The sequence below is a fragment of the Tauraco erythrolophus genome, chromosome 7, assembly GCF_009769465.1.
Source record: "Tauraco erythrolophus isolate bTauEry1 chromosome 7, bTauEry1.pri, whole genome shotgun sequence".
NCBI classification, from domain to species: Eukaryota; Metazoa; Chordata; class Aves; order Musophagiformes; family Musophagidae; genus Tauraco; species Tauraco erythrolophus.
The window spans coordinates 43018956-43042253 of record NC_141471.1 but is presented as its reverse complement, the minus strand read 5'-3'; the positions used below and the strand labels follow the sequence as shown (position 1 = coordinate 43042253).

The 23298-nt window shown below is 44.1% G+C and overlaps 1 protein-coding gene across 1 annotated transcript in view; it reads left to right on the top strand.

Moving 5' to 3' along the window:
* The window catches only part of THRB (thyroid hormone receptor beta), a 33501-nt gene extending 30382 nt beyond the window's left edge, over positions 1–3119 (top strand). The window contains exons 6-7 of the mRNA XM_009979239.2: positions 1155–1413; positions 2878–3119. Coding sequence (XP_009977541.2) covers positions 1155–1413; positions 2878–3119 — 501 coding nt within the window. The remainder of the gene's footprint in view (positions 1–1154; positions 1414–2877) is intronic.
* The last annotated feature ends 20179 nt before the right edge of the window (positions 3120–23298 follow it).

The window sequence follows — 23298 nt, the reverse complement described above, 5'->3', positions numbered from 1 at the left end:
TCTGTTTCTTTCCCTACTGCAGTCTCAGCAGCCAAACAGTGGTGGTGTCATTGGGTAGCAAGACTGCCACTGTGCCTCGGCAGCCTTCCCCACACTGCTGCTGAGCTGAGTGTGATCCACAGAGAAAGTGATTTGCCCCGAACAGGATGAGTCATTTTTCTTGTGTATCAAACACTTTACACCTGAAGTTGGCACTGCTGGAAAAATAGCTGCATGATTCAACTCCATGTTCTGACTGGGGCTGGCTTTGTGCTTCAAACTCTTCTCTAGCAGGCAACTGCTTTCCACTCGCGTTAGGCAGCTGTCTGACATCCACTCTACATAACGTTACACCAAATCAATGTATTTGCTTTGTGAGTACACAGTTGCCACGTAAACCTGTAGTTGGTGGTTGTTTTTTTTTCATCTTGAATTGCAAATCAGGTAACTATAAACAATCACTTTATATGAATCAGAAATTGATGGGGTTTTGCCTCCTTTCAATCCAAGTAGAAATTAGTAGTTTTTTCATATACATGACCCTTTGCTGTTCTTTTAGTGACAGTCTCAAAATAGTCTTAGTGGGTTTTGCTATCATTGAATTACATATGAAAACATAAAGAACAGTGTCCTCTTCAGCCATCTCAGTTAGATCCACCCTAGATGGGAGACAAAACCAATAGTATATGTTACCATCAACCTGGCACCTGACAGGTCTGCTTCACCCTTCACATTTCATGAAATGTCCTGCAGAATAGAAAGCTATGTTTTCAAGGTTTATTTGGCTTAATTTTATCATGCTCCCACAAACTGAGCAGTTCCACGAAGAGCAGCACTTCTGCAAGTTGGGTCACTTCACCTCAGCATCTTAACCAGCTTGGTTTGCTTTGAGTATCTTGCCCAGGACCGCTTGCCTACAGCTGTGTCATCACTAGATTTCCTAAGGGTGCGTGGGGATGTTAACTTGCAGGCAGTTTCTGGAAGCAGGAGTGCGAGTCTTGGAGATTTCTGCAGTGCACTGGAACTAGTCGGTCAGCAGCGTGTTTGGATGGTAGCTGCATTATGCAAGGTAGTGTCCTGGCGTGTGAAAGTCATGCTCGTGGATTTATTGTGGTTATAAAACCAACTCAGTTTGAAAAATACATCTTTTTCTTTACCATTTATAATTTCTGCAGCTGCCATGTGAAGACCAGATCATCCTTCTGAAAGGCTGCTGTATGGAGATCATGTCCCTCCGAGCAGCAGTTCGCTATGACCCCGAGAGTGAGACTTTAACACTGAATGGGGAGATGGCGGTGACAAGGGGCCAGCTGAAAAATGGGGGTCTTGGTGTAGTATCGGATGCCATTTTTGACCTGGGCATGTCTCTTTCTTCATTTAACTTGGATGACACCGAGGTTGCCCTTCTTCAGGCTGTTCTGCTCATGTCATCAGGTGAGAACAGAAATATGTTGGGACCCCAGCCATTTTGAAACTGTCTAATCTTTGTCACAAGCCTCTTTTTAAAAGAAATAGGGTATGTTACATCTTGTGGTGCTGGCTAGAATAATGTGGGAGAAATTCTCTTTCAAAATCCCAGTGCAGCTTAGAGCTAGATTGGTGAGAGAGATGGGCATAAAAGTGGCTTTGGTAACACACCTCGCTCAGTTTATTATTCAGGGAGGAGGCAGGGATGATCATCAGAAGGAAATCAGATCCAATTCTGAGCCAATTTGCCTTGAATGAAAAACTGATAATTTAGCAACATTTGTCCTTACAGTAAGTTCCCTCGTCCCCTAGGTACTGTGACGTACTGGGCAGGAAGTATGGTTCATACACATTTCCATCAGTCTCATGTGCTTAGTTTGACCTGCTGCTGTGGTTTTTTTCCTCCTTAACGGCACCGCTGCTTGCTAACGGGCGTTTGAGAGCTCTGCTGTGTCCCACACTGGGACCATTTGCAACTGGTCTATTGGTGGCATCATACAAAAGCAGCACAGACCGTTCCATATGATTTCCAAAGGGTTTTTTTTCCCTTCTCAGATAGAGTATGTTTTCAAATATGCTTCCACTGACTGTGCCAGCCCAAAGAGGAAATTCCATTCTTGGGCAGTGGCAGATGTGGCAAGATTTTGGTTTAAGGCCACTTTGAAGTTTGGGCACCACATAACAATACACAGACAGTGATTTACAGGCATTAACAGCCTCTGAGACGGAAAGGTTTCCATGTTAATCACAAAACACAGCACTTGACCTTCCCAGTCAAAACATTTTTATTTCTTTTTAGTTTCCTATACAATGACACATGAGTAGGGGTTTTAGAACGCAGTTCAGAGGACCTGCTTTCCCAGAAGTGTCGCCTGAAGAGTGACTTGTGAAAGGAGCTTTCCCAGCACTCGTCTGGGTGCAGGTTGAGACAATCGGCCAAACCTTTGACCTTTGTTCCTCGGTGCTCCATAAGTTTCCTTTGCAGCTCACCTGTGGATCAAAGCTTGAGCAAAGCCTTGGTCAGACTGTAGGAAAACAGGTGGGAAAGGACTGTAATTTAGATATCCGACAAGGAAATATTTTTTTTCTTTATTAGTTGTTTCACAGTAAGATACAGATAGAAGCCTTAGCTGAGATCAGGGATCTGTTGCTCTAGTCACTGTAAGGAAACACTTTCCAAACAGCTATACTCTAAGTGGGCAAAGCGGGCAGGATTTGGAAAGGAAAGGATTGTCTCCGTGTTTTATTAGGGATAGTACTGATACGTGAGGTGTCCAGGGTCAAAGTAGTTGTTTGTGGCAGAGCCAGATATCCTCTGTTTTCATCCTTCCTCTCTTAACAACAGAATCGTCTTATTTTTCCTGATTTATGATCAGGAATTTTTTTAAGTAAATTAATAAGAGCAATAATTCTGCTTCTTTCTATCTACAGATCGCCCAGGCCTTGTTTGTGTCGAGAGGATAGAAAAGTGTCAAGAGGGTTTCCTGCTGGCATTCGAACACTACATTAATTACAGAAAACACCATGTTGCACACTTTTGGCCAAAACTGCTGATGAAAGTGACAGACCTGCGAATGATCGGAGCCTGCCATGCCAGCCGTTTCCTGCACATGAAGGTGGAATGCCCCACAGAACTCTTCCCTCCATTGTTCCTGGAAGTATTTGAGGATTAGAGAGACTGGAGTGGTTCTCCGCACCCCCGTGGCACTACTGGCTGTCATTTCATCCCGTTGCCTGGCTCTTCTCACCTCTGTTTGTTCTCCTTCTTTCGTTCTCTTCTGTTCTTGAGGCGGGGTTGGGTTTTTGTTTAGGTTTTCGTTTGGGGTTGCTGGGGGCGGTTGTATACACACGGATGAAAACATCCCTTTAATGCGGGTACTTGTGACTATTGCAATTTGTTCTTCAGTCCTTTGATGTGAATGCTTTGACAGCTTAACAGTGAAAATAGAAACAGACCGATCTCATTCACCAGCACTTGGCGTGGTCACCAGCTCACACACATCATTGCTTGGAAAATACGGGAGAGAAATTGAAGTGGCAGAAAATAAATTGGCCTCCAAGTTAAAACAATGGTTGTTAAGTTGACCCTGGTGATTCTATCTAGTATTACCTCATTTTGCAGGGCACAAGTGACCAATTCATGAGATGAAAATTCTCATCTTCACGGTTGTTTCTATTGTAGCAATCACCATCTAGGATCTTCATCATCATCATGATCCCATCATTATCCGAGAATTGTTCCAGCAGATGCAGTTTAACTGTGCCCCATAAATCAAGTACTTAAAATAACGCAGAGTGTTAGAAAGGACCGACTCATTTTTTTTCCATGTGTATAAGACAGTAAGATCCTTCAGTTCTTACCATGTTTGAACTCCAGGTAACTTCACTGGAAGGTCTGTTGGAGTAAGGAGGGGAATTTGATCCTCTGAGGTGCTTTTCCTGAGAGTGGAGAGGTATGCTTTTCCTGAGGTGTGTGGAAAATGCAGCACGCTGAAGGAGAAGGCTCTCTGTCACAATAGCAGGCTTTCCTCGGAGTTACTCAGGGATGTGAGTGATCACAGAATGAGGACAAGGAGAACGAAACATACGGGGTGACCTTCAGGTGGGACAGAAACCAACTGTGTTATTTATGACACTCAAGACTGTACAGCTTTATCCCAGTAATACAAATAGTGTTGCTTGGCAGTAATCTTTTGGGTTTTATATATATATATAAAGTTTATATGCACGTATATATATAATTTTATATATATATAATTACAAATCTTCAGCAGATGTCTTAAACATACTTCCATGTTTTTAACTTCTCTCCCTTCTTCTTTCACCCTCTCCTGTGCGTGTGTGCGTTTACGTGTGTTGATCAGCTAGGTTCTCCCTCCTTGGTGTCTGTATGTGTTTCATTTGGCTAGATTCTCTCTTGATTCCTTTAATTTATTTCCACTAACTACACTAGCAGGAACCAAACTGAGCAATGACAGAATGTCCTGCTGCCGAAATCTGCAAGCCAGTACTCACAATCCTGGAATGTTTGGAGGCCGGTGATGAGGGCATTATAGGTAGAGGTTCCTCTCTAACATCCATCTCCATTCAAGGGTGTTGTCCCTGGGGTCTATCAACTTGATGTTACACCATTTTCTGAATTTGTATGATATATCAAAAGCATCCTTCTGTTCTTCCTGGGAACCTGAGACTTAGGTCACATATTTCACACTTCTTCATACCCCAAATTCTTTTGTCTTACATGTTCATTTGTACCAGTTTCTTTCTCTGCTATTTATTGATATATTTTCCTGGCAAGTCCATGGGCATTGTTAAGGTGGATGTGTTGACTTTCAAAGCTCATGGCCCATATCTAAACTAGTGTGTTACGTGTTTATCCCCTCATGAAAACATGATACTCAGGAAAACTTATCTTACAGGTGGAACACAGTACGTGTGTGTCAGAGGTTAAATTCTTTTCACCCCTCTTTCCCTACATCATTGATAAAGCATTTGGAGTGCTATTGGCTAAGTTTTCACGGGTGTGGAATCTTGCTCTCCCTGTTTTTTGATATCGTATGCACCTGTAATGAGTTGTGAGCACTGATGTTATCACTTAGGGGTTTGTGTCTGTAATTTTGTGAGAATATAAACCACGATGGAGTGTTCAGGGCTTTTTTTTCAGGTAGCAAGGAAGACAGACCATTGGAAATTTGTTCTTAAATGTTTGGTGAAGTTGAAGAACCTCTGTTGTAGGCTGCGTTTACTCCATCTCGAAGCATATGCATTAACACCGTCAGTCTCTATCCAAATTCCTTGTAAAGCACTATATCTTGTGGACAAGGAGTTGGAAACTTTCTAGCTTTTTGGAATAAGAGGTCAGACAATGTGATGAATTTGCATGTACTCGTGCAGAATCTCAGATGAGAAGCATCCATAGTCAGCAAAGAGTGCTAGATATCTGATTCGGTGGTGGCTTGATAGGGAACTGGTACCATATAGGGAAAGCGAAAAACCAGCTGATCCATTACATCTATACCCGCAATGGCTTGCAGAGTGAAATGTGCATGTCTTTTGGAGTTCTCTTCTGTCACAGATCTGAGCATGGAGTTCCTCCTGAAGCCAGTTCAAGTATCTCACCTGGTTGCCAAATGTGAGCTTGAGTTAGCGTATAAGTTTTTGGCTGTGCTGCTGCTGAGACCCAGGAGAAAAAACATCACATTTCTCCTAGCAGTATTCACAATGATGTCACTACGAGGTCCATGATGCTTCATGTATTTTTCAGAGCTTCAGTTCCTGCAGTTGTGCTGTTGCTTGGGAGGTTCAGTCTGTCATTAAAGTCAACAATTCTTATCCTTTGGGCTATAAAGAAAATCAGTAGCCTAAATGTTAATTATTTAGGTGGGAAGTCACTACTCAACAGTGACTCAGCTCAGAACTACTGAGGCCTTCATAACTGACTTTTGAACACTTGGTATTGTCAAGACTGCATTAATCAAAAAATAAATAAAGATCAGAGGTTAGAAAAAAGATGTGAGAGTTACTGGATTGACTTGAGGAAGCAGCAAGAGATGAAAGAACTTGAAATGCCCTCGATAGAACCACAATTTGAGACAGTGCTGAGAATTAGCACTTTGCACACTGGCTGCTGTGAAAATAATTGCTCATACAGCAACTTGTCCTCCAAGGTCTACCATGGCAAGTTAAAAAGTTCTAAAACATCCTGCGTAAGTGGATGTCTGAATTGAAGCACATAAGCTGCATTTAGGCATCTGAGCTAATGGCCTGAATTCAAGATGCTGATGTAGTTTGGAGTTGTGCTTAATCAGGGTTCAGCAAATCAGGCCTCCTTCCTTAGGTGATTGCAGATGGACTGAAGTGCCTGAAATCAGGCAACCGACTTTGACAGGTTCAGCAGTGCTCTAAGCAGAAAGGACATACGTCAACATACTTTTCTAGCTTTTTAGATTAAGTTGGAATCTGGCACTGATTAGCAGAAGAGGATTAATAGTATTCCTCAACTGAAAACTAAGACCAAGCTCTTAGTCTGACAGACTTGATGTACTGACGTCTAATGGCCTCTGATCCCTCACTAGTCTTTCTTTGTGCAACTTCATTGATGACTCCTGATTTATATGATCATGAGAGCAAAAGTAGAACACATGAGGGTGCTCTTGCAGACTCTTACCTTAGTCCTGCAAAGACATGCTCGCTTTTAAGTATCAGTGGTCTCAAGTCATTGTAGGATTGAGGCATTGGATTGACCATCTGAGTGGCAGACATCAGTACTGCGGTCAGCTGCCTTTGTAGAAACTGGCCTTTTGAGTGAAATAACAAACGTGCACTACCCAGTGCAGTCCAGAGTCTCATTTCTGATGGTGCCACGCAACTCTCATGTTTGCTTTGTGGTCTGTGTGCAGATCTTACATAGAAGATTCTTCCTATCAAACCTGATTGTCACCATTCATGGTTTTACCCTGAGTAACATGTGCATTTAGATATTCATTTCATATGTAATCTCCGTTAAGTTGTTATATTTATAATGACATATATAGTGCTTGATAATGGTTTTTGTTTACATTCTGCCAAAATGTAGATGTTAGAGTTAGAAGACCTCCAAGGTCCAAAATCATCTCTGAGCAGACTGCATGCTTCTCCAGAGGCAGGCATCAGAAAGAGGAAAAAACTGTCCAGAAAGACCATTTATATCAGAAATCTGCCAAGACAGGGCTGTTGATCACAAGCGGAGCATGTCATTGCTAGTGATGTATTTTTATGCTATGGAACTCTAACCTGTATGTGTCATATTGACTTCTTACTGCATGAATCATAAATTATAAAAATCAATCTTATGGTTTTGAGATGTAGCCAGCATTCCTAAGGCTAAACCTTTTTCATTGACTGAATCAAAATCCATAACCAAGGAACATATTCCTCTCACTGTGAGAGCAATTGAAAGTGTTCGACGTTTATCTTTTCACAAAGGAAGAGGCGACAGGACCTCTTAATGTGTCTTGTTATTGTGATCATCTGGAAATGATTGCCAGACGTTTCCTTTTGATATAGCAATGAAGTGATCTGTATTTAAATTTTGTAGAGAGAATTCTATTCTAGTGTGATAGAGATTTATTTTCCACTTAAAGACTGAAAACGATGTGAGCACATTTTTTTACTATGGTATATTTTTGCTTTAAAATTAAAAACAAACACAAAAAAAAAAGGTTTGGCCTTATCACAAAGTTTTAGTGTGTCGTATAGATGTTAGCAAATGCAAAGAGTATGCATTATTTGTGTGTATCCACATTGACTGATGTCGCCTTCAAAAAGCAATATTGTGCAGGTAATAAGTAGTTTGTGACTGTCCATTGCACAGTTTACCTTCTTTAAAAGCTAACCTTGTTTATGCACAAGACAATCAAATGTAAATCTACATCAGCACCCGGGTGTAGATTAAATTTATGTAAATTACTGAGCACAATGTAAAACATTAAAAGACACTTTATTTAATTACACATTTAATGCTAGTAAAGATAGTATCAGGGCATGAACTAGCTGACATACTGTAATTTCTTTTTCTCTTTTCCTACTTCCTTAGCACTCTTCAGTTTTAGTTTGCTCATAAATACATCAAATTAGTCATTCATCATTTTTTCGAAGAGAAGGGTGGTTTGGGTTGTTTATTTGTTTTTCTGAAGTTGGTTCGAAGACTTCTTACTTTGTCTGTGAGGTTTGTGGGTTTTGCTTATTTGGTTTATTTTTTTATATCAGTTTCGTGCCCTGAGGGTAAGGCAAACATTACACCGTACGGTAAAAAACAAAGTTAACTTGGATGATGTATTTTTTTGCAAACAGTGTTAAGAGTTATGCTAGATTGGTAATATTTTTTCAGCCTAAAATATATTAAAAAAAAAATCTGTGATCACAAATGTTTTAAACTATCTAAAGAAAAAATTTGTATATTTGGGGGAAGAAAATAATTTTTACATAGCTTTTGTATGCAGATATTAAAATGTAATTATGAATATAGTGGGCATAGATAACTGTGTAAGCTTGAATTCTAAAAAAGAAAAAGCTTATAACTGAAAAGTGGTCCTGGTGTCTCTGTCTTTTTCTTGCAGGCTGTTTCGTCAGCTCTGTCACACGCTGCCAAGCTGCTGGAATGGGAAAAGTAGGACCTAGAGCACAATGTTGTATCGGCTCTAACCTGCTCACATTTCTATCCTTCTGCATCCCTTTCATCACCTGCCTCATCTCTTATCTCCTCTCCTCCCCTCCCTTGGGCACCCAGCCAAAGGTTTTCACTTCCCCACTGTTCACATCAGTCAAACCTAATTCACTCCAGTGAACTGACTCTTGATGTATGTCTCACTCAATTACATTTTTTAAGGGAACGCCCTTTCTTTCCTTTGCCGTTCCCAGTCTAGACAGAGAAGGTGTGACAGGAGCAATAGGCTTCCTGTGTCTTCACACTTTCTATACCTTGGTCTCCTACCTGCTGGAGAAGGTCTTCTCATTTAGATACTCTCTCTAGTCTCATATTCCTTTGCAGTTTTGAGTTCTCCTCCGGTCCTTTCATCTCCCTCAGGAAGAAAAGCCAGACCTAGAGCCTGGATCCAAAATCACTTCTTGGCCTGCCCCACATGGGAAACCTACTTAAGGCTGTTGCTTCACGGTGATTTCCACAGGCATTTACTGACTGACTGCCAGATCCTATTCCTGGTCCCCTTCCAAATAAAGCGCTGGAAGCCTGCAGATGGATGCTGAGCTCCCTGACCTCCCTCTACCTGGTGTCGGTGGGAGAGCCTTCCCCACGCTGGGCTTGGTGTTCCTGTGGAGCGCCGTGCTAGCACTGGAGGGTTTGTTCCCCCTGTTGCCCATGGGAATAGGACCTGCCTTCAAAGGCGCAAGCTGCATCTGAAGAGCCTGAGGGAAGGCATGAAATCTGTGTTCTCCCTTAAATTAAATCCCTGCAAGTACTTCAGTTCAGGCACTTGAGGGAGGAAGTCTTGCCAAAGCTTCTGGTGAGGTTGTGCTGAATGAGCAGCGATGTGGGCTGCTCACACCCTCCAGGACCAGCTCCGCAGCGAGGAACTGATTTGCTGCGTTAACAACTTGTTTTCTCAATGTAAAGAAGTCATTGGGCTCCCACAGACCCCAGTGCATTGGCTGTGATGTTTTCAGGCTTCCTTTGTAGTGGTGAAGTCTGTTTTTCAAAAAGTAGCGTGAGGTCTGTGGAGAGGAGTGGTACTCTGGCAGCCACGTGCATTTCCTTCAGCATGTACCTGCTGTTGCAGTGATGGACACAAAAGCTGGTCAGCTCTCTCCTCCCTGAGCACTGCCACTGACGGCAGCAGCATGTTCTCGGGCTGGTGTGAGCTGCCTCGTGCATCCTCAGCCTGTTGTTGACTGTAGAGCTGCAGTTTGTCCCTCCTCTTAGTGACGGTGGGTGAAGATTTTCTCCCCTTGAAAAACTTGAGCTGTGTCTGGAAGATTCTCAGTGTCGACTTGAGTCTCACATTAAACACCCATGTGTCTTATACTCATGGTCATGCGTGCAGCGTGGTATCCCCAATGGCATCCGTGATTTAAAAATGAAGCACATTCATGTTAAGAAGGGTCCAGGGAGATCTTATAGCAGTCTTCCAGTACCTAATGGGGGCCTACAAGACAGCTCGAGAGGGACTTTTTACAAGGGCTTGTAGTGATAGGACAAGGGGAAATGACTTTAAACTGAAAGAGGGGAGATTTCTATTAGATCTAAGGAAGAAATTTTTTACATTGAGGGTGGTGAGGCACTGGAAAAGGTTGCCCAGAGAAGTTGTGGCTGCCCCATCCCTGGAGGTGTTCACGGCCAGGTTGGATGGCGCTTTGTGCAACCTGATCTAGTGGAGGCCATCCCTGCCCCTGGCAGGGGCGTTGGAACAAGTTGATCTTTAAGATCCCTTCCAACCCAAACCATTCTATGATTCTAAGAGTGACTGCAGATGCACCATCTTTGAAGTAGTTAAAGGCTAAGTACAAAAGTCCCTCCACTCTACTTATATTACAGTACTAATTTACAGCTTACCAGGTAGAGAAGATTTCTTTCCAGATTGGATCACAGTGTCTTTCTCTCCTCTGTCATGCCTATGTCATGGGGTGGGGAGCAGTGACCCTGAGTAGGTACTGACTCAAGCTGCCTTGGTAGACACAAAAGAAAGATGTGCCAGAAAACAGATTACCATTTGCCAGTGTCAAAGAGCAGACTTCAAGGAGAATTTTAAAAAATGAGAGAGCCTCTTTGAATCATACTGAAAGACTTGTGGGATCCCTGAATCAGAGGCCCCAAAGGGAGAAAAAAGGCTCCTAGGTCACCCTGACCTTGTGGTGCCTTGGAAAATCCCAAACTTGGAAAAGTGGTACAAGTTCAGTACGCTGCTGTGCAGGACCAGGCTGGCCTTCTACAGGGAAAACATGACAATCTATAGTGGATTGTGTTTGGAAAACCCAGTTTAAATAAAATAGAAAGAGACATCAGCAAATCAAAAGCAAAACCACGAATGAGTAAGTTCCCTAATGCTGTTGGAATCTGAATCTGCAAAAGGCTATCTGAGTGGGTTTGGGGTAGCTTTAAGCAGTGTCCCTCTGAACAGAAGCGCTCTAGTTGCAAGAAATAAAAGCAGTTTTGCACAATCCAAAGAAAAACAGTATCTAAAGGGGAAAAAGTATGTGTTATATGTAGCTGCAAGGTCTTTGATATCTCCCTGCTCAGAGATAGGGGCAAAAAGGGGAAGAAGTTGTCTTTGGTGGAAAAACTGTAGAGGCAGAAAGCTCCACTGCCTGATGTAATGTTTAAAATGGAAATGAAAGCTTAGGCATACCTGAATGTGTATCTAAAGTTGCAGTAGGAGTTGGCTAGGGCTGAAACACATCCGAAGTGAAATCCCAAAGACATATTCTCACTCTTAACAGCAGGAGCTCAGGAAAACAGAAAGTTAAAAATTCAAAGACCTGAAAAAAACACAAATACAGCAATATTTGAGGATGAGACAATTCCTGGCAAGTGGATAAAGCACTAAAAAAAAATGGAAACTGATGAAAGAGAAGGAAAAGAGAAGGAAAAGAAAAGAGAGAAAAAGAAGGAAAAGAAAAAGAGGAAGGAAGGAAAGGAAGGAAGGAAGGAAAACACTATTAGAAGAACAGATAAGAACAGAATGTGTGCCCAGGGATGACCAATTCAACATGCACAGGGACTTCACATGGTCCAGGCCATCCTAGATTTGTTTGCTCATGACAAAAGCATGCATGCTGGCTTTAGATTATTATTCCCTCTCTCCAGAATTAGCCTTCTTGGGAAAACTCGAAGGGTAACGTAAGCTACCTTGCCCCTTGGATTGATGTTTACTAAGGTGTAAGGGAGCAGCTGCAACAGCTGCAGGTGAGGGGCTTTGCAGCTCTGTCACAGAGCGTGGATCTGAGCATGCGTTGCATCGGGGCCGGCTCAGCCAGCGCTCTGCAGAGAGGTGCTGTCAAAGCTGGGAGAAAGGTACGGAGAGAGGCTGAAGCGTCGAGTATCTTCTCCTGCTTTCGCACTACTAAATTACAGGCTAGCATCCTTCAAGCTGGGCCCCCTGCTTGATAAAGAGTGAAGTATGTTGAGTTCCTGTGTAGTCAAATCTAAAAAACAAAGCTGGAAATAATTAACGGATCTGAGCGTCCAAATCTTGTGCCCCGTGAAGTCAGAGCTGTAGATAATGGCGCAAGGTGAGAGCCAGCCTGTGATCTTGGTGAAGTTATTCCTTGCTCCGGTGAAATGTAGGAGAGGTCACAGGTGTGTCAGTCACTTTCGCAAAAGGCACAAGAATGCATTTGACAACTATGACACAAAAATGTAATCCACAATTTAAAACCAGCGCATCTTGGTGAAGTGGGTCAGAATCTGTGAACATGAGCAGCAGAAAGGCTACAAGATGCAAATCCATGAACATCCCAGAGGACTGAGTCAGAGAGGGGCTGGGAACATCTGGTGTTGGCAGGAGTTCCTTTACTTCTTCTGGGCAGGGATAATTGTCCTCTTCAAAGACTCAGAGAAGTCTGACAGCCTCAGCTGCCAGTGTTTCCTCCTTCCTTCCTCACCCTCTGCCAACAGCGGGTAAAGGTTTTTCCTTGGAGCTCCCCTCCTGCGTCCCCTGGGTCCTTTCAGGCTGAGCACATGATGGCTATCAGGGCAGCCTCTAATGCGGCAGCCTTTGCCACCTCTCCCAGTCCATCATCAGAGGTCTTCTGTGCTCCCACCCCTGGTGTCTGAGGACCAGGAGCAACAACCTTTTGCTAGCCTGTTTGGGCCCTTCTTCACACTCTCCTTTGCAGACCCGTTTATTTGTAGGAGAGATTGCTCCAGGCTGGAGAGCCCAACTGGACCAGAGTGCTGTGCTGGCCCTGGCAAGAGCCTGCTGTGGTAAGCCCCTCGCAGGGCTAATGCCGTCACTTCAGGGCCAAGAGTGAAGTCCTTCACTGCACCCTGGATGACTCTGGTAGCCCCAGCTGAAGCCTGGTTGTGTTTTTCATCTGTAAGTCTGGGCATTTCCTCCCTGTGACCCAAGTCCCCCTCACCAAATGCACTTTGGCCTCGAGGCTGTGCAGGGCGCACGCATTGCCAAGCTCCCCGAGCCACCAAATGTACCTTTGCTGCTTTGCTCTTGTCCATACAGATGTAGCCTGAGGTACTCCAGTGTGACCTCAGAGAACAGGACGCTACCTGCATCTGGCTGTGCTGTGCCAATGGATGAGAACTGGTTGTTTTTCTCTGTGTGTGCCTTGAGGAGCTGGAGACATGGGCATGTAATAGGTGGTGAGCCTCTCTGAGATGTGCCAGTGAAGCTGCCACAGCGCACAGAAGCTTTAACCTTCTCCTGGCAGGTTAGCTGATTCATGCTAACTGTGGCTCTGGCTCTGCTGCAGGTCCAAAAAAAGCCAGGGCATGCCCGTGAGAAGGAAATGTCAACCTCAAACTGCTTGACCAGAGAGCAGAGGGACAGTGGGCAGCTAATGACTGTTGTGCGGCATCTTGCCAAGTGGCCATGCCCGCCAGTGGTTTGGCTAGTGGGAGCTGACAAGAGACTGGCTGACTTATCCCTAGCCAGGCATGAAGGCTGAGATCCTAACCTGTAGCAGGAGGGGCTGAACAGGGTTGTCCAAGCCACTGTTGCTGACGGAGAAGAAAGAGGAAATGGGCCACCAGCTCCAAAAGAGTGTTTAAGGATGGCAAATAACATTCATAGACACCCTCTGGCTAGATACGTGAGGCGCAGAAGTAGCTGGTGCCCAAACGTTTCAGAAGAAACTGAGCACAAAGATGAGCAATGGGCTTTGCCAGGGTGCCGAGAGCTACAGCTCACGTTTACGCGCTTCAGCCTGTCCTCAGGGGGTCTGACTTAGGTCTTGGTACTGGAAAAAAGTGGTGGGGCAAGGAGGATAGCTTGGTCTCCTGAGTCCCAGAGCACACACCAAAGCTGCTGGCCACTCCTTCTTCCCAAAGGGAGCTCTTCGCTCTCTGTGTCTGTGCACCCGAGTCTGGCCCTGAGATTCTCCTGTGGAATGGAGCAGCTGAGCACACTCTGCTCTGGCACAGCCAGGTCCCTCTGAGGGGAAGCCCACCTTTAGGACTGCCTGGACAGTGAATAAGGTGTTTTTTCATTCAGTCAGTGGCTGCTTTATCTATCACATGCAGATCGTCTCAGTCATAAACACTGTTCTCTTACAGAGTTACATCATGTTAGGAGGGGAGGGTTTCTCTGCCACTGCCAGGTTACTACGTGTCTTGCAGCATGGTGACAGAGCATCTGACAAGAGGCACTCAGAAATCCTGTAGATTCCACCAAGCCAGTGCATCTGGCAGCGCCAGGCTCATCTGATTCTTTTCAGGAGACATGGCCACCTGCAACTCCCAGGGAATGCTTTTCTCTCCCCAGTACATCCTGCTCCATTCCTGTACCCCAGCCTTTGCGGTGCAGGAGGACAAACAGACCCTCAGCTCCCATAAATGCCCTGTGAAGGCAGATCCTGACATCAGTCATGCATTTCAATGCAACATGTGTGCAGAAGAAACGTACCCCAGAGGCATGAGCCTTCCCCGGGCATCCTCCTGACACCAGAGGTGGGACGAGGGGCACCAGAACAGACTTGTACTCACCAGGTCCAGAACTACAGAGCTGGAGAGATGGTCACAAAGGTCTGCCTGGAGGAAATAGGTGATGACAACAGGGACAGATCTGCTGTCTCTGAAGCCTGTGTACACAGCTCGGGAAAAATATTCTTTGTCAGGAGTATTGAAATGGGTGTCTGGTTGTTATAAAAACCCGGCATTCACTTGCCTGTTCTCCTTAGAAGTACCCTGTCACCAGAGTTTGCAAGTCGTGAATGCTGTTGCCAAGTCTCAAGGGAGAAAAGAGTCTGCGGAGGAAGCTGTGCTGGCCAGAAGGAGAAGGGTTTGAGCTCCCTACAGACTGTGAGTTTGCACAACTTTGCACTCAGGACAAGGCTAAAAATCCAAACTGGGCTGATCCATTTCCAGTCTATATCCCCAAAACCCTATGCTGAAAAATAGGTGCTGATTGCCCTTTGAATCAAAGCTCTCCTGGGGCTGACTGCTCATTTTGGGAGCCAAGGACATTTTCAAGCCCTGGGCTGCCCTGTACTGAGGGCAAGGGAACACATCGAGCTGGGAATACCCGTGGTAAAATCACCACGTGCCTCAAGCAGCCCATGGGCATGCAGCCCGGAGAGCCCGGAGCCCTTAGAGCTGCGCTCCGGTGCCAGAATCGGGGCTTGGCCGCTGGTCTGAACTCAGGGTGGAATGGGCACATGGAGACCACTCAGGGTGCAAGGTGTGGGATGGATTCTTCTTAATTTCATTTTTATTTAAGGTTCTATTAAGAAAAATCAGTAGTGAAATGAAGTAATCATCTAATGTTAATTATACCTTGTCACATTTCTAGTGGTGCTGATCTGATCTGATTTGCCTCTAGCCTTGGCTTCACACAGTTGAACGCACCTACACGCTGTTTTTCCCACACTTGTTTTTTTCCTGAACTGGGGGTGATGGCAGTGTTTTAACTGCAAAACAAAGCTCACCATCTCTATTTCTTTTTTTATGGTGGAAAAGAAGGTGGTAATAAGGATTTTAACCAGGAGATGTCAAGACAAGTTAGGTATCTAGGACAAGACAAGAGGCTGGGCTACAAAGCCAGGTTTCAGAATCGCTTTCATGAGCTGTGATGCCATGCTTTTATCCCTCCACAGCTCCAGGAGGCTGATCTCAGTAATATTTTCATTTTCATCACAGAAGTAAATAAGATTTTTTCCTTTTTCTAGGCTTCAGAGGAGACTTAGGAGATGTTTGACATCCTCAGATTCAAGATGTTGGGCTTTTGCAAAGTCAAGTGAGTCTGTCTCAGCTGTTGACCTTTTGTGTCTGCAGCAGGTGAAACTCTCCTCTTGCTTGACGTATATTTTAGGCAGAGGGACTGGTCAGTAAGAGGGAACACTTGTCTGCACTGACCATTTGGCCTTTGCTCCTGCATGTCACACATATGCATACGCTGACTTCCAGGCATTTTCTTTCTCAGCATGTGGTAGTAGCTCCTGCCCCTGGATCAGAGGTCAAGTGCCAAGGTCTTGCAAGAGGGAAGACTATTCTGAGTGGATGCCAGTGCTCTCCATAAAGTGGAAACTGCCGTCACTCTAGAAGTATTGAAAAAACTTATATTTTTCATGAAAGGGAGCAGATTTTTCCTATTCCATCAGTTAAGGATCAATTACAAAAACCTCGCTCTTCTCTGCTGTTGCGAGCTATGAGATGGCTCAGGGCTTCCTTATTCTTGGACCAGATTTGAGCTAGTCTAGCACTGAATGTAAGAACATATTCTGAGCTTTAATTTGCTTTGCCCTAATTTTAGAAGTTGATGTAACACTATTCTATGAAGAAATCTGCTTGTTGCCTTCCCTCTGAGCTTCCATTATGTCTTTGAAGTGAGTAGTGCGTGGTTTGTACTGATTTTTCCCATTTTTTTCCCCTGTCACTTCAGGCCCACTGGACGTAGGGTGCCAGGAGTAATTTTTTGTATAATGCAAAGTAACTGATGACTTATATAAGACCCAAGACTTGAAACTGCTTTCATAATTCCTCTTCTTGCAAGGAGAGGTTGAAAACAAAATCTCAATTTCCCTCTTCTGTGTATGTATGTGTGTGTGTAAAATGCCTTATCTTGTACAGAAATGTATTATTCTTCTTCTGCATTGGAGCATCAGTATTTTAATGATTTTTAAGTGCAGATATGGTAACTAACAGATGAAAACTACTGCCTGCAACAAGTAAACAGAGGTAAGTGATAGCTTAAGGTTTGTCTGTTTTAAAGAGCTGACCTAGCTGTTGATGATGGGGTTGGGTTCAGGCCTAAAAGCTGTTCAGAAATCAGGTGACTGTAGAAAGACATCTTACTTGCATATAAGAGTCAGCCATCCCCATAATCTATTTCAGTGAGCCTCTTTCTGAGGGAAATGTTTATTTTTTCCTAAAGTGGGCTTAACAGCATTGAGAAGTGACATATTTGTGTAACAATCAATGGGAGAACTTTGACCTTTTTCACCAGTTTTATGAAGCGCAGCAAACACAGGGAAAGGTTTAAAGGCTCAGTCTTGCTAAACTTTTACCCTTGGAGCTGGTCTTACCCATGACAGCAAGAACTTGTCTTTGGCAAAGTTGAGCCAGTTGAATTTTGTGTAGGGGTTAAACTTCGTTGAACAGGAGCAAGGAGTTATGTGGAGATTCTGCCTATGATTCAAGCCCATGAACTAGGTACCAGTTTAAACTATATACTCTTTCCCCTGGCCACCTCTGCTTGGCTGTGCTGACTGAATGAAACCAGTAAAAGCCTAAGGACCAGAGACATATCTTGGCCTGGCCAAGGTGGTTATTTGCACCCACAGAATGGGTTTCTAAAGTGCTAGCAGGTAAGAACAGTGGCACTCTGACCTTGACATCATTCACTCCAAAACATATTGAACTATAACGCTCTTGGACTGGGCTGATGGTCGTGTCAAGCGTTGGTAAAGAACTGATGCCCGTGTGCCTGTGCAAGGTCTGCATCACCTGGACAGTGGGTACTGGCCCTACAGGTGCTCACGTTGCCCTTGCTGCATGGCTCCTGCCTCCGAGCCCCTCGTCCTTGCCTCCACAGAGAGTCCCGCTGCTCTCAGCAGAGCTACTGAGGCAGTCAGACACTCACAGAGTGTGCGAAGACATGAATCTGGCCCTACTGTTGTATTTCAAAGATGATAATTGCTACGGGTGAAAAAAGAAGAAATGTACAGTTTTATACACAAAGATGCTCAAACAGCATGAGAAGTCAAGCATAAACAACAATCTCTTTTAAAGAAAGAGCTATAGAAGACTGAAAATGACCCGGTCTGGAAAAAGCAAAGGAGTCAACAGCAACTGGAAGCTGCTTGTGATCCCAGCTGGTGGTTCACAATAGATGGGTGTTTCCCCACTGTGATGTATCCCTGAGCAGAGGCTGCTGCTGCTCTGAGTCCCGGCACTCCCCACCACCCACCCCTCCGCACAGAGCCCGTGTGAGGGGGCAGGAACCCAAAGGAATTGGGTTTTATAGAACATCTCATCTGATTGGAAAGCCAACTTTTTAGCTAACCCGGTTTGAAACACCGTGTTCCAACCAGCCCAATGTGCAGTCACAAATGAAGATATGAAATAAAATGTTTTTCCCAAGCCCTGATGTTGTGACAGCGGCCTGTAAGGCGTGCCTGGCATGCTGGGTGCCTGGTCAGACCCGCCAGCTGTAAAGCAGGGCAGAGCGTTTGCACCACAGTTGTTTAAAACGTCGGGACTCTTCCCATGAGGAAAGGATGGTGCATTGCACTGGGAATGTTGGTTTTGCCCCTAAGCAATAAGTGGTAGCTTCTGTGACAGACACACTGATTAATAGATACAGGGAGCCAATTATCATCTAAAATCTCTCTGCTGAGAAATACAGCCTGGCTGTGAGTCCTGATGCACCAGGATCGCTGCCAGAGCTTCTGTAAGGGCCGGGGTGATTTTCATCTGATTCTGCAGACTTTTTTGAACTGCTCCGTGGCTCTTGCAGCACACAGCTGGTGTGGACATGGGTGAGGGAGAAAGGAGTTTTTGCTGCCTGAAAATCATGTCGTATTCAAAACACAGATGTCAGTTACAGGTTTTGCCACTGGAGCCTGCAGGCAGGCTGAGCTTGTGCCCATGAGGAGTCTAGGCACCAAAGTGCACTGAGAAGCTCAGGTAGTTGTTTCCTTTGGATCTTCATTTGTGGCTGCACATTGGGCTGGTTGGAAGATTACATTTCAAACTGGGTTAGAGAGAAAGCTGGTTTTCCAACTAAATTAGATGTTTTGTAAAAACATTCTTCTTTCCAACAACTTTCTTGATTCTGCAACTCAGGCATTCTTCAGATAGAACATCGCGGTTTATCCTGGGACTGTAGCATGGGCATGAAAACTGGGAAACAAACACCTTCAGCTGGAACAAAGCAAAAGCTGGGTTTGGAAATACAACCACAGGATCTTATGAAACGTGTTCATAAGTATCTCCCTAGCCAGACTGCCTCTCTCATTCCTTATCTTCTGGCCTCTGTGCACAATTCCACAAACTGTCAAGGAGCTCCAAACTCCCAGGACCCCAGCCTGTGCGGCAGAATGGGGACACATAGCACCCACGCTGTGTGCTGCTAGAAAGCATCTCTGTCATTCCTGATAAAAAAAAACTATAGGAGAGAGAGCAATTGAAAGCTTTTCTTTCAACCACCTTCTTTTCCAAAGTACTTTGCCAAAACTGCAATAGTTACAGAAAGAAGAATCCAGCTAATCTAAACTGCAACAAATGTCAGGACAAGGAGCTGGAGCTTGCCAGACTATACGATGAACAGGATTTAGAAATTACCTACTGAGATTTACCCTTTGGCCTCCTCTCCGCAGTCATTTGATTTCACAAGTTTTGCTAGGGAGACTGTAGTTTAAATAGAGGAGCTTTGCCCAAACCAGGAGTAAAAAGTACTGCAAAGCTTAAAGTGAAAAACAGGAAACTTCTACACCACAGAAATCCTGAGTGTTCAGTTTAAGAAGGATTCACTGATTGGAAAATGTTGAATATTGACTTGAGGGCAATAAGAATGATAAATGTTCAGAAAAGAGGACGTGAAATCAGTTTAAAAAAAAATAGTAGAGGTAGTCCAGCTAAAAAGCATGTTTTACCCTTCAGAGGGGAATATTCTGTGACTAAACAAAAACCCTGGTCTAAGTGTTTAAGACTTCACAGTCTGAGGAACTCCATTGAACACTAGGCTTTGTAAGGCCTCTAAAGCTTAAAGAGGGATGGTGCAGCCATATCATAAAAAAAATCTGCTTACTTTCTTCCAAGTACCAGACAGACTCTCCAGAGATGGGAACAGACCTCAGATACCTGTCACAGCCCCAGTCTTTGCTGCCTCCTCTCTGGACATCCCTCAGAGCTAAGCTGAGGGGTGGTGTACATGTAGGCAGCAGTGAGCTCTTCTCCTAGCCGCAAGCTGGTGCCCACCTTGCCGCTCAGCAGGAGGCTGGCCATGGGTCAGGGTGAGGGCTCTGGTTTTCAAGAGCCCTCAATTTTTCCTCTTTTTCAGGAGCTCCTGTTCAATTCTTGCACAGCCTGGAGGCAAGCACCTGGCATTGTGTTGACTTGGAGGTACACCTTCATCCTCCTCCTGGGGCCAACAAGGTCTGCACTTGGTCAAGATGACTAGCGTGGGCAGGAGTGTTAGGGAAAGGAGCGACTGTCACACTTCGTTCCTTTCTGGGTTTTAGAACGCTTCCAAAGTCAGGTTGAAAGCTTAGGCACACAACCATTTCTGGGCTCTTCTGCCCTTTTATGAGCCCACCTGAGCCCCAAGCACAATACTCTACATGGCCTGATACCACTGACCCCATCCCATCGCTGCACCTAGGAGAGACAGAAAAAATCTGGAGTTCCTGCACCACATCCTGGTGTGTTCGGCTTCATGGGGCAACCCAGAAACATCATTCATCAATTCCTCCTTTAACAAACTTAATTCTGAAATTGCCACCAAGACACAAACACCCTCCCCAAAATCGTTAGGCAGCCCAAACTGGCCCAGGACAAATAGGAAACCTCTCCAGCCTGAACTGCAACTCCGTGAGCCTCCCTGGTCTCCATAGCCAGTTGTGGGACTGTTCCTCCCATCCTGGGCACAGATCCCAAACTTGTCCTCAGCTCCATCCACACAAGAGGGAGCAAAATCATCAACTTGCTAACTGAAAATACTAATTCCTACCTATGATGGCCTGTGCCATCATAGGGCCTCTTTCCAGCTATTCCGGGTATACAGACCCAATGATCCATTTTCATCCCACCCCTACTCCATCTTCTAGCATTAAAAGAGACCAAATTGTCCTTCTGTACATGGGAAAGTCCCTTCTTTATTTCACGTAGTCCTGTTTATTCTGTGTGATCTTTATTGATTTTTATTACTAACTTCATTCTGCTTTTCTATAAAATGTGATGTGTTCTTTACAGGCAAATATAATTTTCACTTCTATTTGCTTTCCTGAACAGGAACAATACTATCGTTTTTAATTCTTCATAAAAGTTCTGTTGCTGCCTATAGTAATAAACTAAATTGTTCATCACATATGGTTTGCTTTTACAATCATGTGCTCATCCACCTTGAAAGAGTAGGATTTATGCAGAAATAAATGAGTAAATTAAATATCTAGGAGATCTTGGGTAGAATTTATTAATATCCTTAGTATGTTTTCGTACTTAAACTTTAAATCTTCAAAGCTGTAACACAATCAATTCCTGTTCTTTCTCCTGGTTTTGTATGATAGGATAGCCCCTGCTACAAACAGATTCTGTGCCAGGCTTGCCAATATCTCAAGAACATGAGAATCACAACCGTCATCTGATCCAGTGAGTCATTGAAGGAGATGCCCTTCCAGGTAGGCACAGGAAGCTCAGTGCTGTGGCTTCTCTTCTTCTCTCTCCTTCTTCTCCTTCTCCTTCTCCTTCTCCTTCTCCTTCTCCTTCTCCTTCTCCTTCTCCTTCTCCTTCTCCTTCTCCTTCTCCTTCTCCTTCTCCTTCTCCTTCTCCTTCTCCTTCTCCTTCTCCTTCTCCTTCTCCTTCTCCTTCTCCTCCTTCTCATCTTGCTTGTAAGATATCCTCATTGACAGACTGCAGACTAAGCCAACCAGCCTTTTCTGGTATGTGGGGTCACTGACCAAAAAAGAGTTCTTTTCTCCTTCTTTTCAATATACTTTGAAGAAAAATAGTAGGCTGGAGCCAATTGGTAGTCTGTTCCAATGTGTGAGATTGGACAGGTCTAAAAAATCTATGCAAAGAACTGGTAAGACTTTGTTTATATGCCAGTCAAGACATCCTCAAAAGCTGACCTGTCATCTAGTCTGTTTTAGAGCAATTCAATGCAAAGAAAAATTACATCATGAGAAGGTACAAAAATGCCAGAGGGCACATACACTTTTAATAATAACTCCTGATCATTGAAGATCAAGATGGCAGAGTGGTGCAAGTTCCCTGAGCTCTGTTAGAGCAATTACAATAAATGTAATACAGAATCAGAAGCCAGAGGAGCTTCTACTAATAACACTTCTTTAATTGAAATGTTCTGTACATACGGACAGGAAAAGAAAGAAACGTGCTGTGAGGAAAGAGTTGTTAATCTCAGTGTAGCATAGAGAAAGTGCTCATAGTTTGGTACCCTCTCATTTTTTCCTCTTAGGATATTCTGTATTTTACACTGTAAATACATTAAGTCCTTTCTCACTTGTGTTAAGAGAATTTGAGAGAGATATGGAGAAAATGGCAGATTTTTCTTTTTTTTTTAAAAAAAAGGTATAATCAGTAAAAAGATTGCCGGTTAGCACCAACAATCTGAACTTCTTTAAACTGTGCAAAACCAGAAAGTGACGGCTTTTGGTTGCATCTTACACATTTGCACATAAATTACCAAATGCATCTCTACTGCACTTCTATTCCAACAAAAGATGAAAATAATTGTTCCCTCAGCTGGCAAGACCTTTACTTCTCCTGTGCCGGAATAACTAAAAGCAAAATTGTAAAAAATCTGACTTCTCAAAGGATTTAAGTCTCGCGATTCTTGACTTAGTTTCCCCAGTGTACTCTTTAATCCTGACTTTTAAGACTTTTTTCACTAGCCGCTCGTAAGGCACATTCCATTTGCAGAGTAATCTGGCTCCACCAAGTGACAATTGTTGTGATTGCAACTCTGCATCTGCAGCTAAGACTACGAATCCGGCACTACATGGTGCAACAAACCAGTAACACCAGAATTTCATTGGAGAGCTTTCATCTCCAATAATTCATGCCCTTTAGATTATTTCACTGTAATACCCATGGAACAAATCGTGGTGGGGCCGAAGAGTTGCAGAAAAACAAACTGTTTCCCACAGACTTTCACAGCCTTCCAGATGCTGACTGAGGTGCACACCTCTAGAATGTGACGGGAACTTGAGAAGAGTGTAGAAGTGACCATACTGTGTGGTCTTTATCATACAAAGGTCTAGAAGAGCATGCATTGGAAGGTGCAAATGAAGTGGAGAAGCTTGCTGACACACAGCCATGAGGCAGAGTGCTCTCATACCTATTCTGCATAACTGTTTTTGAAAGAGAAGGTAGAACAGCAGAGCTGTTTTTTCTCACACAATGCCAGTGTGCACGCAGAGCACTGCTACTAATGTTCCTGTCCTTCGTCATGTTACACTCTGCTCCACCAGCATCCAGGTTTCTGCGTGTGTTCATTACATGGTTAATAT